The following is a 17209-nucleotide window of genomic DNA, read 5'->3' as shown; positions in this document are numbered from 1 at the left end:
GCACTCCAGCCTGGGCGACAGAGCGAGACTCTACCTCAAAAAAAAAAAAAAAAAAAGAAAGAAAAAAGAAAATACTAAACTCTTTCCAGAGTAACTGTACTAAATTCACATCACTGCTAGTATATCAAAGTTATGTTGTTCTACATCCTTACCAACACTTAATATTGCTGGATTTTTAAGTTATTACCACTGGTTTTTACCAATCTGGTGTATGTGTTACAATATTTCATTGTGGTTTGAATTGTATTTCCATTTCCCTTATTACTACTGAGGTGAATCTAGTTTCACATATTTATTGAATCTCCCTTCCTCCCTCTTTTGTGAAATGCTGGAGTTGTCTGCCTTTTTAAAGAGTTCTTTTCACAATTTGTATATAAGCCCTTGGTCAGTGATACATACTACAAATCTTTCCCCGTCCCATGGCTTTTTTTTCTTACCCTTTCTAAAGGCTTCTTCTGATGACCCAAAGTTTAACATTTTAATTTAATTTTTTTCTCATTGTTATGGCTTTTCGGTTTTTTTTTTTTTTTTGAGACGGAGCCTCACTCTGTTGCCCAGGCTGGAGTGCCGTGGCGCGACGCTGGCTCACTGCAAGCTCAGCCTCCCGAGTAGCTGGGACCACAGGCGCCCGCCACCACACCCGGCTAAGTTTTTGTATTTTTAGTAGAGACGGGATTTCACCGTGTTAGCCAGGATGGTCTCCATCTCCTGACCTCGTGATCCGCCCACTTCAGCCTCCCAAAGTGCTGGGATTACAGGTGTGAGCCACGGCGCCCAGCCTTTGGTCTTGTTTTAAAAAAACATTTCCCTATGTGAAATTATCTTACGAAAAAAGTTCATGTTTTGCCTGATGCTTTTTCTTTAACCCATCTGGAGTTGCCTTTGTGACTGAACATGTCACGAAAGGTCTGCCCTCTGCTCTGCAGTGCCACCTCTGTCGTATGTCATCTATACATAAATACATAGGTCTGTTTTTGGGTTTTATACTAGTTCCATCTGCTTATCTGTCCTTGTATTAATGCCAATCTTTAGTTACTGTAGCTTTATAATAGATCTTGCTATCAAGTACAGAAAGTCCTCTGACCTTGTTCATTTGCTTTCTGAACATTCTGGCTATTTTTTGCCTTCTGCATTCCTATATACATTTGAGAATCAGCTTGTTGAATATAAGTGGAAAGAAATCTTCCATTTCTCCCCTTCTATTCATTTAGAAGTTTCACATATTTTCCTATTTCTTTTTATTGGTTGCCTTAGAAATTAGAGATATACCTTGTTTTTCCAAGTCTAAAGTTTACTTCCTTCTGGATAATACAAAGATCCTAGAAGCTTTAACTCCATTTCCCACCACTTCTGTCCTGCCATTTACAAACTGTCTGATATTTTACTTCTTTGTTCTGATTAAGCCCCATAGACATTATCATATATACATGTTCTCATATTTACCTCTTCCTTTGCTGTTCATTCTTGCAAATGAAACCTCCCATCCATGCTCACCTTACTTCTGCCAAAAGTCCATTCTTTAGAACTTTTTTGGCAATGATTTGCTGATGATCAATTCTTTTTGTTTGAAAATATATTTCATTTATATATTTTCAAAGATAATTCTCATATTTCATTTATATATTTTTCAAATATAATTCATTCTTGAAATATATTTTTACTCTGTGTAGAAATCTAGAGTGGGAGCTGGGCACAGTGGCTCACGCCTGTAATCCCAGCACTTTGGGAGGCCAAGGTGGGCGGATCACGAAGTCAGGAGATGGAGACCATCCTGGCTAACATGGTAAAACCCCGTCTCTACAAAAAATACAAAAAGATTAGGTGGTAGCAGGCGCCTGTGGTCCCAGCTACTCGGGAGGCTGAGGCAGGAGAATAGCCTGAACCCGGGAGGCGGAGCTGGCAGTGAGCCGAGATTGTGCCACTGCACTCCAGCCTGGGGGACAGAGCTAGACTCTGTCTCAAAAAAAAAAAAAAAAAAGAAATCTAGACTGGGAGTTATTTTCTTTCAGTATACTGAGGATATCATCCCACTGGCTTCTGGTGGTATTAAAAAGTCATATTCTTTTGAAAGTAATGTCTTTAAAATTTTTTTTTCCCCCTGAATTTTCTCTACAATGTGTCTAGGTCTGTGTTTCTTTTTACTATTCCTGTTTGGGACTGATGTCTTTCACCAAATCTGGAAAATTCTCAGCCATTCTCTCCTCTCTCTTTAGAGCTTCCATCAAACCTACATTTGCTGTTTTCCACTCCCTTCTCCACTTTGCTACTGCAGTTTCCACCACTGTGTCTCTCTCTGTGTAGCAGTGAAGTAATTTCTTCTAGTTTATCTTTTAATTTCCTAATTCTCTCTTCTGTTGAGTGCAATGTGCTGCCAAAATGTTCACGGAGATTTTAATTTCGGCTATCATTTTTCTTTTCTAAAAGTCCCATTTGGTTTCCTTAAATCTGCTATGTCACTTTTTACAGTTTACTGTTCTCTGCAATTATTGTTTATTTATTTAGTTAAATATAGTAAGCTTATTTATTTTATATCTGCGCTTGAAAACTATGCCAATTGGCTATGTTAATATATTTCTGCTGCATTTAAAAAACACATTTTTTTTTCCTGTTAGTTCTCTCTCTGCCTTGTTTTCTTGAGTGCTCTGGTAATTTTTCAACTGGTTATTGCCCTTGAAAATTATTTGTAGGAAATTGAGTTGCTGAGGTAAGGATACATATGCCCTTTTCCAGAGAAGTTTTACCTTTGCTTCTGCTAGGTTCCTGGGTAGCATTATCTACATGAGATTCACTGTTTGCGATTCCTTGGTCTGCCCACTCAAAGTCCGTGTTGTACCAGTCTGTAAGTGGGCTAGCAGTAGCTTCTCAGGGATGTGTTTTCCTTTTTCCTTTTCTAGTCTGCTCACTGCCAAGGCAGGTTTTTCTACAGTCCCCTGGAGTTTGGAGGACAGGGAGCAGGTTTAGTTCTGACAGTACTATCCCAAAGGACAATGCAAACGAGCATGCTTTCTCCGTGGTATATACTCAGGAATGGAAGTGGTATATATGCAGGAATGGAGCTGCTAGATCACTGAATACATTTATCTTCAACCTTATTAGAAAACACTAAATTCTTTTCCAAAATGATTGTACTAAATTTGCATCACTGCTAGCAGTATATCAGAGTTGTGTTGCTCCATATCCTTACCAACACTTGGTATTACTGGATTTTTAAATTATTACCAATCAGCTATGTGCTACAACACACATATTAAGCAGGGAGCAGGTTTAGTTCTAATGTAAACCTGCTCCCTGCTTAATGTGTGGGGCAGCTTTTCAAGACTTTACAACTTTACACACTCTGAGCTTTGTTTCATTTCTCCTGCTCTTTGAGTTGATCAACCAAAGCCCATTTGTGTTCTGGCAAATATCTTAAAGGCAAAACTGATTTTAGTGCTCTGATGATCTACTTGCCTCCTTGGGCCAGGCTTTCTCCCCCAATTTAACCTTGCAGTTCCTTCGCCATCTTTTCAGCTTTTCAAACAGTTTAAAGGTGAATTTTTAAAAACTTAAAATTTGTTCTTTGCTGTGGGACAGCAGGCTCAAACCACCTAGCTTATTCTCATTAGGTAATGAACTCTGCCAATTTCTTTACTGAACGCAAATTAGCTGTGTTGCACCAAATGAACAAATCTGAGCCTCTGAGAATTTTGGTCTTTTAATAGCAAACAAGCTTTTGGTTATAATATTTTAATGAAAATGAAAATGCACTAACTGTAACAGTTTGCACACCACCATATACATGTGAACATTTAATAAATATCATCTGCTAATGAACATATGGGATGAAATTACCTTCTGATGAAAATTTGGAATCTAATACTTAAGTTTCCCTCTTTGGAACACTTGAATTGCTGTCATTAGGAGACAGGCAAATTATCCACTTAAGTATAAAGTTTTTTAAAAACCTACATTTTAAGGCATCCAAACTTACTTTATTTAATCACTTGTACTGGAAAATTTGTGACAGGGTTACATTTTGCCTTGACTTCCTAAATGAAGGCTACCAAATATGAATTATTTTTTGTTTCTTGATGACTCACCACAATCCTAATGCTCATTATTATACTGTGTTCTAATATGTGCATATACTCTAAGGCTTCTGAAAATACGCAGGACTATGTGTGTTTACATTCATCCGCAATCGCACCCCCATTCTTTCTGGTCTCCCCATTCCATCCCTTCTGGTGTGTGTATATCATTTCTGTGTGTGTCTTTTCTTTTTCTTTCCCTTACTATCAAACGGCATTTCCGCTTTTCCCGTGTCTACTTATGCAACTTATTCCCGGGTTCTTCTGACTCGTTTTTAATCCACATGTAGGATAGAGAACCAGATAATGCTACATTTTAAGAAAGAACTGTTTACTTGTCAGTATCTTCCCATTCTCAGTTTTTCCCTTAAAGGAAAGAGAAATAAACATTAACATTTCAATCTGTCCTGGGATAAAAAACTGGAAAAACGCCAGTAATCAGACTTGGTCCCATGGACATAAAGATCTATTTGACAGTATTCTGAACTTATCCAGAGCACAGACAATGTTAAAGCTTATAGGCAAAGCCTTGGCAAAAAAATGCCTGGAGTTATGACAAGGTTAGGCCAAGAGACTGATCTCACTGACATTTGCTTCGCACTATCAGGCAGGCCATACTCTTTCTAGGAGGGAGTGGACTCTTGGTGAGGTGAGAATAAAAACCACACTGTCTGGGACTGATTCTAGTACCTTCAAAGGTTTGTTTAAAAACCTGGTCTAAAAGAACTAAAATGCAGTACAAGATACATCTAAGTACACGATCCTTCTTAAAACAAACCCATCTCTGCATTCTAAAATGTCTAGATCCCCTAATTCAATGTGACAGTGAGCACGCAAAGCAAAGCAAAACTACTTTCCCTCACTCATGGCTACTGAATGCACCAACAGCTAAAAATGAAAGCCATTCCAAGCTAAATGAGTTAAAACAGACTCTTAGAATTCTATGTATACTGTGGAGGTAAACACATAGTGTTATATCACTTATGCAACTATCAGCAAAAAATAAATTTTGTGTAACTCTTTTTCTTGAAATGATGGTTTTTGCAAACAACACAAGTAATCCTATGAATTGGAATTTCACTTAAACTGATTTAACAGCAGAATATATACACACACGTATATATACACATACACATATATATACACACATATGTGCACAATATTACTTTCCTGAGGTGACAGTGATGTTTCTTAAATTCTTAAAATGAAGTTTTCTTTCTACCCTATAGAGATTCTGTTCTCAGTGGTAGTGAGAGGCTAAGAATTCTGGTCAGATGGTTTTCACCTTGTGAAACAGTAAAACTGATTCATAGAGACAATCAGCTTTGTACGGTTAAGGGCTAGCTTATCAAGACTGAGTCCACTCTCTCCCCAATTGCAAGTGCTGTATGACAGCTTCTGTTGCATCAAACTCAAGTTGCTGCTGCCACTGCTTAGGTATTCAAGACACTTACAAAGATCCCTCTGGAAAAGTAATTACAGTGGTCATCTCCTACTGAGTATTTACCATGTGCCAGGCATTGTTCTAAAAGGTTTTTCAATACAAGATCTCACTTCATACTTGAAAAAGAGAAGCATCTTCTAACATTCAGAAACAGGCTTGGCACTCACTTAGGGGTGGGGCCTGGTCCTTACAGCCATAGTATTCTCCTGGGGAACATAAACAGTCTCAGGAAATAACATAAGATCAAGTCACTCTGTGATCCTTATTACAGTGAGACTAAAAAATACTTTTATTTGTGCAATCACAAACATGCCAGTCACCCCCATCTATCTCCAGCTAAAGAGTCGCTACTGCTATAGATTCACTTTAGTCTGCATTCCTAGGTAATATTTATAAAGATATTCAGTAATAGAAATCTCTTTCCTTTCTGACATCACCAGTCCTGAGCAAACCTCACTTCCTTGAACCCTCCCTGACAGAGAGTAAGCATCCCTGAAATCACCCAATACAAGGCCAAATCCTGTGCTAAGGCCTTTTTAACACCTTCTTACTGAGAACCAGCCCTAAAAAACCCATGGTGGATAATCACCCTTGTGCAAATGAGCAACAAACTCAACTCGTTCAATCATAGGTGGTCTTTGGCTATAGGGCCCTGGCAGAAATGAAGATCCACAGCGATTCAACTAAAAGCCCTTGTTGCTTCGTCCTGGGATCCTTGATGAGAAGGCAGATATAAAATCCCTTCTGAGGTGCCACTTGCCCTTGCGGGGATGTAAATTCATGCTAAATTAAGCTCAAATAGTTCAATGAAGCCCTTCACCGTCAGGTTTGCTTTGTTTTCCTAGGAACAGTTTTTCGGAAATATTTTGGTTATTCAGATTGTGTTGCTCTTTGGTGAAACTGTTTTCTAGACTAACACCTGCTCTGAAGATCATCTGCCTGCCTGCCTACTGTGTTTACAGTCTACAAGAGAAACTATAATGAGGGGATGAACATAGGTTGGATTAGTTCATCTGAACTGGCCCTAGAGGCCAAGTTCAGATCTTTGACTGGCAAAACCATTTCAAAACTTTACAAGGTATAACACAGATGAACTGTGAAAACATTATGGTAAAACGACAGAAGCTGGTGGGGGGGAAACAAAAAACAAAAAAACCCCACGTATTTCATAATACCACTGAGACAAAATATCCAGAATAGGCAATTATTAATATTCACAGTGGTTTGCCTAGGAGTGGGGATGGGGTTAGGAAAGACTAGCGAGTCATGTTTTTAAGTAACAAGGCACAACCTAAAACCAGCACTCTTTTTCTCCTTTAAATGTGTTGTATTTATTGCTTTTATTTGCTGCAAGTTAAGGATACTGAATTTTACACCCTTTCCATGGGCAAGGGGCAACAAAGGGAACCTAAAACAGCAGGTAAAATCCTATCTGAACTAATTTCACGGATAATCAAATTATTATTTTCAAAATTTGAAAATAATATACTAAACATTATATTCTCCCATCACTAGAAAGACAAGATACCTCTAAGAGATGTTCTTTAACAAATTAGTAAGTAAAATTAAGTCCTCTTATGGAACTTACAGTGGAAAAAGTACCATGCGCATCTTGCTTTTCTCCTTCTCAAATTTATTGACTGCTTTCAATCCCCCAAGGAATTTACTTTTTTTTCTGTATGGCTTTTAGTATGCAAGTTTGGAGTTAAGATAAGTTTGTTGAGAGTGATTAGTACATGTGCCATGAAGGCAAGGAAAAATAATCACATCGGAGTCAGGCATGGTGGCTCACGCCTTCAAAAAATTAATGAATGCAGGAACTGGTGTTTTGAAAAGATTAACAAAATATATAGACTGATAGCCAGATTAATAAAAAGAGAGAGAATAATCAAATAGACACAATAAAAAATGATAAAAGGGATATAATCACTGATCCCACAGAAATACAGACTATCATCAGAGAATACTATAAACACCTGTATGCAAATAAACTAGAAAATCAAGAAGAAATGGATACATTCCTGGACCATACACCCTCCCAAGACTAAACTAGGAAGAAGTCGAATCACTGAATAGACTAATAACAAGTTCTGAAATTGAAGCAGAACCTCAAAAAAAAAAAAATTTCAACATTCCTTCATGCTAAAAACTCTCCTGAAATAGCCTACCAACCAAAAAAACCCTAGGACCAGACAGACTCACAGCCGAATTCTACCAGAGGTACGAAGAGAACCTGGTACCATTCCTTCTGAAACCATTCCCAACAACAGAAAAAGAGGGACTCCTCCCTAACTCATTTTATGAGGCCAGCCACATCCTGATACCAAAACCTGGCAGAGGCACAACAACAAAAAAGAAAATTTCAGGGCGATGTCCCTGATGAACATCGATGTGAAAATCCTCAATAAAATACTGGCAAACTGAATCCAGCAGAACATCAAAAAGCTTATCCACCAGGATCGAGTCGGCTTCATGCCTGGAACGCAAGGCTGGTTCAACATATGCAAATCAATAAACATAATCCATCACATAAAACAGAACCAATGACAAAACCCACAATTATCTCAATAGACAAAGAAAAGGTCTCCGATAAAATTCAACACCCCTGGCTGGGTGCAGTGGCTCACACCTGTAACCCCAGCACTCTGGGGAGCCGAGGCAGGAGGATCACAATCCTGGCCAACATGGTGAAATCCCATCTCTACTAAAAAAACAAAAATTAGCTGGGTGTGGTGGCACACCTCTGTAGTCCCAGCTACTCGGGAGGCTGAGGTAGGGGAACTGCTTGAACCCGGGAAGGGGACATTGCAGTGCGTGCCACTGCACTCCAGCCTGGTGACAGAGTGAGATTCTGTCTAAAAAAAAAAAAAATAAATAAATAAATAAAATAAAAAATAAAAATAAATTAAAAATAAATGTAAAAAATTCAACACCCCTTCATGCCAAAAACTCTCAATAAACTAGGTATTGATGGAACATATCTCAAAATAATAAAAGAGCTATTTATGACAAACCCATAGCCAGTATCATACTGAATGAGTAAAAGGAGAAAGCGTTCCCTTTGAAAACTGGCACAAGACAAGGATGCCCTCTCTCACCACCCCTATTCAACACAGTACTGAAGTTCTGGCCAGAGCAATCAGCCAAGAGAAAGAAAGAGTATTCAAATAGGAAGACAGGAAGTCAAGGGTATTCAAATAAGAAGAGAGAAAGTCAAATTGTCTCTGTTTGCAGATGACATGATTGTATATTTAGAAAACCCCACTGTCTCAGCTCCAAAACTCCTTAAGCTGATAAACAATTTCAGCAAAATCTCAGGATACAAAATCAATGTGCAAAAATCACAAGCATTCCTATACACCAATAATAGACAAGCAGAGAGCCAAATTATGAGTGAACTCCCATTCACAATTGCTACAAAGAAAATAAAATACCCAAAACCACAACTTACAAGGGATGTGAAGGACCTCTTCAAGGAGAACTACAAACCACTGCTCAAGGAAATAAGAGAGGACACAAACAAATGGAAAAACATTCATGCTCATGGACAGGAAGAATCTATATTGTGAAACTGGCCATACTGCCCAAAGTAATTTATAGATCCAATGCTGTTCCCATCAAGCTACCACTGACTTTCTACACAGAACTAGAAAACACTACTTTAAATTTCATATGGAAACAAAAGAGAGCCCACATAGCCAAGACAACCCTAAGAAAAAAGAACAAGGCTGGAGGCATCACGCTACCTGACTTTATACTACAAGGCTACAGTAACCAAAACAGCATGGTACTGGTACCAAAACAGAGATACAGACCGATGGAACAGAACAGAGGCCTCAGAAATAACACCACACATCTACAACCATCTGATCTTCGACAAACCTGACAAAAACAATCAATGGGGAAAGGATTCCCTACTTAATAAATGGTGCTGGGAAAACTGGCCAGCCATATGCAGAAAACTGAAACTGGACCCCTTCCTTACACCTTACACAAAAATTAACTCAAGATGGATTAAATACTTAAACGTAAGACCTAAAACTATAAAAACCCTAGAAGAAAACATAGGCAATACCATTCAGGACATAGGCATGGGCAAAGACTTTATGACTAAAGCACCAAAAGCAATTGCAACAAAAGCCAAAACTGACAAATGGAATCCAATTAAACGAAAGAGGTTCTGCATAGCAAAAGAAACTATCATCAGAGTGACCAGGCAACCTACAGAATGGGAGAAAATTTTTGCAATCTATCCATCTGACAGAAGTCTAATATCCAGAATCTACAAAGAATTTAAACAAATTTACAAGAAAAAAACAAACAATCCCATCAAAAAGTGGGCGAAGGATATGAACAGACACTTCTCAAAAGAAGACATTTATGCAGCCAACAAACATATGAAAAAAGCTCATCATCACTGGTTATCGGAGAAATGCAAATCAAAACCACAATGAGATACCATCTCACACCAGTTAGAATGGCGATCATTAAAAAGTCTGGAAACAACAGATGCTGGTGAGGATGTGGAGAAACAGGAACACTTTTACACTGTTGGGAGTGTAAATTAGTTCAACCATTGTGGAAGACAGTGTGGTGATTCCTCAAGGATCTGGAACTAGAAATATCATTTGACCCAGTAATCCAAATACTGGGTATACACCCAAAGGATTATAAATCATTCTACTATAAAGACACATGTGCATGTATGTTTACTGCGACACGATTCACAATAGCAAAGACTTTGAACCAACCCAAATGTCTTTTAATGATAGACTGGATAAAGAAACTGTGGCACATATACACCATGAAATACTATGCAACCATAAAAAATGAGTTCATGTCCTTTGCAGGGACACGGATGAAGCTGGAAACCATCTTTCTCAGCAAACTAACACAAGAACAGAAAACCAAACACCACATGTTCTCACTCATAAGTGGGAGTTGAACAATGAGAATCCATGGACACGGGGAGGGGAATATCACACAACGGGGCCTGTTGAGGGGGTGGGGGGCTAGGTGAGAGATAGCATTAGGGTAAATACCTAATACAGACGAAGGGTTGATGGGTGCAGCAAACCACCATGGCATGTGTATACCTATGTAAGAAAACTGAACGTTCTGCACGCATACCCCAGAACTTGAATTAAAAAAAAGAAAAAAATACTGCCAGAGAAAACAACTATAAGTCATTTTATTTTCAATCTAAAAAGATAAAATAAATAAATAATAAAGAAAAAATAAAACTCTGCTACAGTTAAGTTACTGCAGAAGGGATTCCTTTACCTGCACTTAAATGCAACCCCTACTGAAACCAGGATTCAAGGCTCTTCACAGCCTGTGCTCAAGCACTCCTTTTTATCTTATCTCCTGCTACTGCCTACACTTTCAGGTATCTGGGCTTATTTACATCATTTTGCACTGAAATCACTGTTTACCAAACACACAATGCTCTTCCATACCTGTGTTTGCATATATGCGCTGCGTTTTTATGTTTTCACAGAAATGACATTCCCATGCTTGGGTACACTCTTAATTACTGCATAAGACCCAACTCAAATATATAGTGTTAACTTACTCTTTCCTCTGTTACAACCATACTACTTTGTTCACACCTCCAGATGAGCACTTTTCATAGTTCACTGTAATAATTTACTTACATATCTGCTTCTCCAATTAGATGATTAACCTCTTCATTGCAGGGACTACGTGTTTTTCTTTATGTATCACCAATGTTTGCTTGGCACATGGTAAGTTTGCAATACATATTTTAATAAAGAATAAAACACAAACTGGATTTAACTGGGTTTTTTTGTGTGTATCTGCCTTTGTCCCACCAGATATTATTCCATTATTTTTATTTTCCCTAATGTGCAACTTGTAAAAAATAAACGATAGTACTAATAGCATTTCAAGCAAATCCAGTTATCATGTTTTACTCTTCTTTGTATTTCCTGTATGACCGAACACAAAACTTTTTATCTAACAGTAACTTAAAAATGTTTGAATTGACTTTAGAGCACCAAGAAAAACACAGAAGACATTATACCTAGAGAGGAAGACTGTGGACTAATCAGAAGGTCCTCTTGGACTTGTTCACTTCCTGGAACTGTCTGCTGATCACTCAGGGAACTCTGAGATGCACTCACAGGCTGGGACACCTCCTCGTGGACCTCCTCGTCACTTAACCTTTCGACTTTGACCCGGACATCTTCTTCGGTACCTAAAGGCAAGGTCGTTTTTGTGCTCTCACAAGTCACATAATCAGCCATTCTTCTAGCGGCCTCAGATGGGCCAGGTAATTCTAAAGTCCGGGGATTTTCTGCTTGCTTAACTTTCTCAGGCTGAATCCTTCGATCAATTCCAAAAGGAAAAGTCCAGGGAAAAGCTAAGGAAGAGTCAACTGGTTGGTTTCTATTTTCTGAGTAGGAAGCTGAAGAATTCAATACCTGGGGTGAACTTGTTTGTGTGCTACACTTTACAGGACTTTCAGGAGACATAACAATGTAGCTTTTGCGCTTTCTCCGGGATTCTCGGCAGACAGGAATCGTTCTTTCTACCACACTGCACTCTGAGGACACGGGAGAAATGCTCCCATCTCGAGAAGTAAAATTGCAGTTAGAATTATTTTCTTGTCCAGCATCTAGACCTTTTTCGGGTTGGCTGTTAGGTGTATTCCATAAAATGCTTGATTTCATGAACTCTGAGCAAGTGCTGGCAACACTGAACATTTGCATATAGCTGGCTGCTGCTAGAACATCAATAATATTTTCTGTGTTAATTGATAGAGTGGCTGTGTAAGCATATTCTAAAAGAGGTATAAAGCCAGTCACTGTAACATGATGCAGATCCAACACATTCTTGTTCTCATCCTCGGCTTGGCCTACAAGTTTGGTGCGAAAGAAATCACTGCAAGCTGCTAGTACCACCTTATGTGCCCGGAAGATTTTGTCCTGGACACGAATAGTGATATCACAAAAATGTCCATCATTTCGCAGCATATTTAGCTTTCCAAGCATTTCCTGGCTGTGGGAAGAGGAGCTATGAGTAAACGTTTTCACACCCATCTTTTACTTCCTCTTCTACAGATGCTCTTCAAGGAGGCAAATGAATCAGAAATGTCCTAAAAAATACATAAAATAAAGCATTAATTGATATTTTAGTAGTTTAAATCTGATTTAGATCATTTTCATGTGGCCACTGCACTAAATTAAAAAGCTGAAAGATGGTGGTAGTGAGAGAGAAACTTCAAGGTAGGGAACTGTATAGAAATATATTCTCCTTATCTGCCTTCCGAACTGTCCAACCAATGAAGTCTGTGAACCAATGTTTTTTTTTTTTGAGACAGAGTCTTGCTCTGACGCCCAGGCTGGAGTGCAGCAGGGAGGTCTTGGATCACTGCAACCTCCGCCTTCCGGGTTCAAGCAATTCTCCTGCCTCAGCCTCCCGAGTAGCTGGGATTACAGGCACTCGCCATCATGCCTGGCTAATTTTTGTATTTTTGTAGAGATGGGGTTTCACCATGTTGGCCAGGCTGGTCTTGAACTCCTGACTTCAGGTGATAGGCCCGCCTCGGCCTCTCAAAATGCTGGGATTACAGGCGTGAGCCACTACGTCCGACCTGTGAACCAATGTTTTAATGAGCTGCAGGCTGCAACAGTTTGTAAATAGTGACAATTGTAGAGTGTCTTCTATGTACCAAACAGTATTTGAAATGCTTCACATTTAATAATTGATCATCATTGTATCTCTGTCAGTAGGCATATTATTCCTGTTTCTAAATGTGAGCATGCAGCAGGCAATGCCAGTGTAAACACTAAACAATCCATTACATAATCATCCCTGTTAATGTTTTATGCAGGTAAATGTATAGAGGAAAAGAAAGATGGGAAAAAGGAAAAGGAAAGAAAAAAAAACCCAAAAGATTTCAAGATGAATTTTAAAAGGTTGCCAGGTGTGGTGGCTCACACCTGTAATCCCAGCACTTAGGGAGGCCAAGGCAGGCGGATCGCTTGAGTTCAGGAGTCTGAGACCAGCCTGGCCAACAAAGCCCCGTCCCTATTAAAAGCACATAAAAATTAGTGGGGTGTGATGGCATGGGCCTGTAGTCCCAGCTATTCGGAACGCTGATGTGGAAGGATCACTTGAGCCTGGGAGGTGGAGGTTGCAGTGAGCCGAGATTGCACCACTGCACTCCAGCCTTAGTGACAGAGCAAGACTCTATCTAAAAAAATAAAAGTCACAGACTATTATAACTTGAGAAGACAAAATGATCAATTTGGGACTGTTCCATGTCAGACTTCACAAAAGGATAAGGTATGAATCTCTGTTCCAAAGCAGTCAGGTAAAGCTACTGAAATAATTATCTTGATCATAATTAGTGACAGAAGTTCAAATGTAAACTGAGTGCTCTACATACCCTTCCTGAAGTCAAGTGACCACAATGAGGCACTAGATAGCCAGGGACTGGTGTATGCAAACCATCATTTAACATATTTGCTGATTTAGGTCTCACAAAAATGAGATGAAGAGGAAGAAAATGGGAGGGCTATATATAAAGTGTTTTGTTCATTTATTGCATCCCAAGAAACTAGCTTTTAAAGCATGGCCTTCAAGAGTGCTTACTTTGGGATCATGTGGTTGAGGGAAGAAACATGCTTTCAGAGCAAGTGAATTAGTTATAATCCAGGGACCATCTGCATGAACAAAGGTGTGAAGAAATTAAACAGCATATTTGGAAGACATGTGCATCAGAGTATTAAAATGAAACCATTTCAATCTTGAATAGGCCCCAAACAATAGATAATGTACTACATTCTCCAGTGAGGCACAAGGGCACCTTATACAAGGGGGTAGTGGAAAACTATTTTCAACCTTGAGTTACATCCACCTTCAATCATCTTCCATGTTCAAAGTGTAGATATGAAAAGGATTTTTGCTGAGAGTAATCAGTTTGTTGTGAGTTGCAAACCCCATTCTACTTCTTTGCTTACTTCCCTGCAGGGAAAGGGGCTTCAAGACATGCTGATCCTTTCTCTCAGGTCTATGGAAAATATGTTACAACTGAAGACTCTGAAGGGCACATAAGTCTGATTTAAACAATAGCCAAGGCCAAGAAATACGCCTACCATCTCCCAACAGTATATAAAGGCAACACAGTGGAGTGGTTGAAAGCACAGACTCCGGAACCAGAATGCTGGCTTTGCATGCCGGTGCTATTTTTACCTGTGTGACCTTAGGCAAGTCATTAAACAAACCCTCTGTATCTTAATATATTCAGCAGTGAAATAAATATAATACAACACACCTCATAGAGTTCTGAGGATTAAATGATCTAACATGTTAAGCATTTAGAATAGTAACCAGCAACGTAATCAATGCTACAGAAATATTAGTTGCTGCTGCTACTAACATTACCATCAAAGACCTTTTCTGTCTGGACGGGCCAGAAACCACAGCCAGCAAATGAAGAAGAGTGAAAGAAGAACGTTGGGGAGGAGAGAAAGAAAGAAAAAGGAGGCAAACCACACCCAACTCTTCAACTGCAGGCCTGTAGTAGGCCTGAGGTGGGAAACGAGGGAAAGCTTTCCCTCTAAGTTTATTAGTTCTTGAAAAGATTGTTGGTATTTCCTGAAAGTGATCAGAACAGTTATTAAGACTTACTCTCCAGGAAGCTGGAGGGAGAACTAACTCCATAGAATAAATAAAATGGCTCAAGAATACCTCCTATAAGTCATGCCTGTTCACATATACGGTACGAATTCTGATCTACTTAGAAGTACGGGATGAGAAGAAGGTGATGAGGAGGAAATACATTCCATACCATATATTTATCACATGCATTTCCCAATATGTCTGCAGAAACTCAGGCCCAAGATATGCTCCACAACACAAACTTATATGGACAAATATTTTTTGGATAAACAGACACACTTCATCTTCTTGCACTTTGCTTTATTAAATGTTGGAGATATTGTCTTTTTTACAAGTTGGAAATTTGTGGCATCCCTGCCGTCAGCAAGTCTACTGGTGCCAGTTTCCACCAGCTTGTGCTCACTTCACGTTTGTGTCACATTTTGGTAATTCTTGCAGTATTTCAAACTTTTTCATTATAATTATATCTGTTATGGTGATCTGTGATCAGGAATCTTTGATGTTACTACTGTAATTGTTTTGGGGTGCCACAAACTGCACCCATATAAGACAGTGAACTTAATGTTGTGTGCGTTATGACTGATTTACCCACTAGTCAGTCCCCCATCTCTCTCCTCCTCCTCAGGTATCCCTATTCCATGAAAAACAAGGATACTGAAATTAGACCAATTAATAACCCTACAATAGCCTCTAAATATGTGAAAGGAAGAGTTGCACATTTCTCACTTTGTTTTTTTTTATGTTTTGAGACAGAATTTTGCTCTGTCACCCAGGCTAGAGTGCAGTGACACAATCTTGGCTCACTGCAACCTCCACCTCCCAGATTCAAGCAATTCTCCTTTCAGCTTCCAGAGCAGCTTGAATTACAGGTGTGCACCACAAACCCCGGTTAATTTTTGTAGTTTTAGTAGAGAGGGGGTTTCACCATGTTGGCCAGCCTGGTCTCGAACTCCTGACCTCAAGTGATCCACCCATCTCACGTTTTTCACTTTAAATGAAATGCTAGAAATTATTAAGTTTAGTGAGGAAGGCATGTCGAGAGCTCAGAGAGCGCCTGAAAGCTAGACCTTTTATACCACACAGCTAGCCAAGCTGTGACAGCAAAGTACATATTCTTAAAGGAAATTAAAAGTGCTACTCCAGTGCACACATAAATGATGAGAAAGTAAAACAGCCTTATTGCTGACATGGCGAAAGTTTGCCTGGTGTGGACAGAAGACGATACCAACCACAATATTCCTTTAAATCAAAGCCTAATCCAGGGCAAGGCCATTAACTCTCCTCAATTCTATGAAGGCTGACAGGGATGAGGAAGCTGCAGAAGAAAAGTTGGAAGCTAGCAGATTCATGAGGTTGAAGGAAAGAAGCCATCTCCGTAACATAACAGTGCAAGGTGAAGCCGCAAGTGCTAATGCTGAAGCTGCAACAAGTTATCCAGAAGAGCTAGCTAAGATCACTGATGAAGGTGGCTACACTAAACAACAGGTTTTCAACGTAGACAACACAGCTTTACACAGGAAAGAGACTTTCACGGCTAGAGAGAAGTCAATGCCTGGCTTCAAAGCTTCAAAGGACAGGATAGCTCCCTTGTAAGTGGCTAATGCAGCTGGTAACTTAACTGGAAGCCAATATTCATTTACTATTCTGAAAATCCTAGACCCCTTAAAGATTAGGCTCAATCTATTCTGCCATGCTCTGTAAGTGAAACAACACAGCCTGACGGCAGCACATCTATTTACAGCATGGTTTACTGCATGTTTTAAAAGCCCACTGTTGAGACCTACTGCTTACAAGACTGTGTTCCGTACATTAATGCTTTCCAACAGTGCATCTCGTCATTGAGGAGCTCTGATGAGGAGTTACATGACTGATGTTGCTTTCATGGCTGCTAATATAACATCCATTCTGCAGCCTATAGATCAGGGAGTCATTTTGATTTTCAAGTCTTATTATTTAAGAAATACATTTCAAAAGGCTATAGCTGCCACAGATTCTGCTGATGGATCTGCGCAAAGCAAAGTGAAAACTTTCTGGAAAAGATTCATCA

General features: G+C 39.3%; 1 protein-coding gene across 12 annotated transcripts in view; it reads right to left on the bottom strand.

Annotated features, from left to right (window-relative positions):
* The window catches only part of ZBTB44 (zinc finger and BTB domain containing 44), a 70919-nt gene that overhangs the window by 16883 nt on the left and 36827 nt on the right, over positions 1-17209 (bottom strand). For all 12 annotated transcript variants that reach the window (XR_004053566.1, XR_004053565.1, XM_030917707.1 and 9 more), the window contains exon 2: positions 11558-12631. Coding sequence is in view for 10 of the 12 variants with exons in the window: in XM_030917707.1 (XP_030773567.1) it covers positions 11558-12575 (1018 nt within the window). In the remaining 2 variants the exon portion in view is untranslated. The remainder of the gene's footprint in view (positions 1-11557; positions 12632-17209) is intronic.

Source organism: Rhinopithecus roxellana, chromosome 15 (genome assembly GCF_007565055.1).
Source record: "Rhinopithecus roxellana isolate Shanxi Qingling chromosome 15, ASM756505v1, whole genome shotgun sequence".
Classification (NCBI taxonomy): domain Eukaryota; kingdom Metazoa; phylum Chordata; class Mammalia; order Primates; family Cercopithecidae; genus Rhinopithecus; species Rhinopithecus roxellana.
Note: the sequence above shows the minus strand (reverse complement) of the source record. Positions and strands in the feature narration are given on the sequence as shown.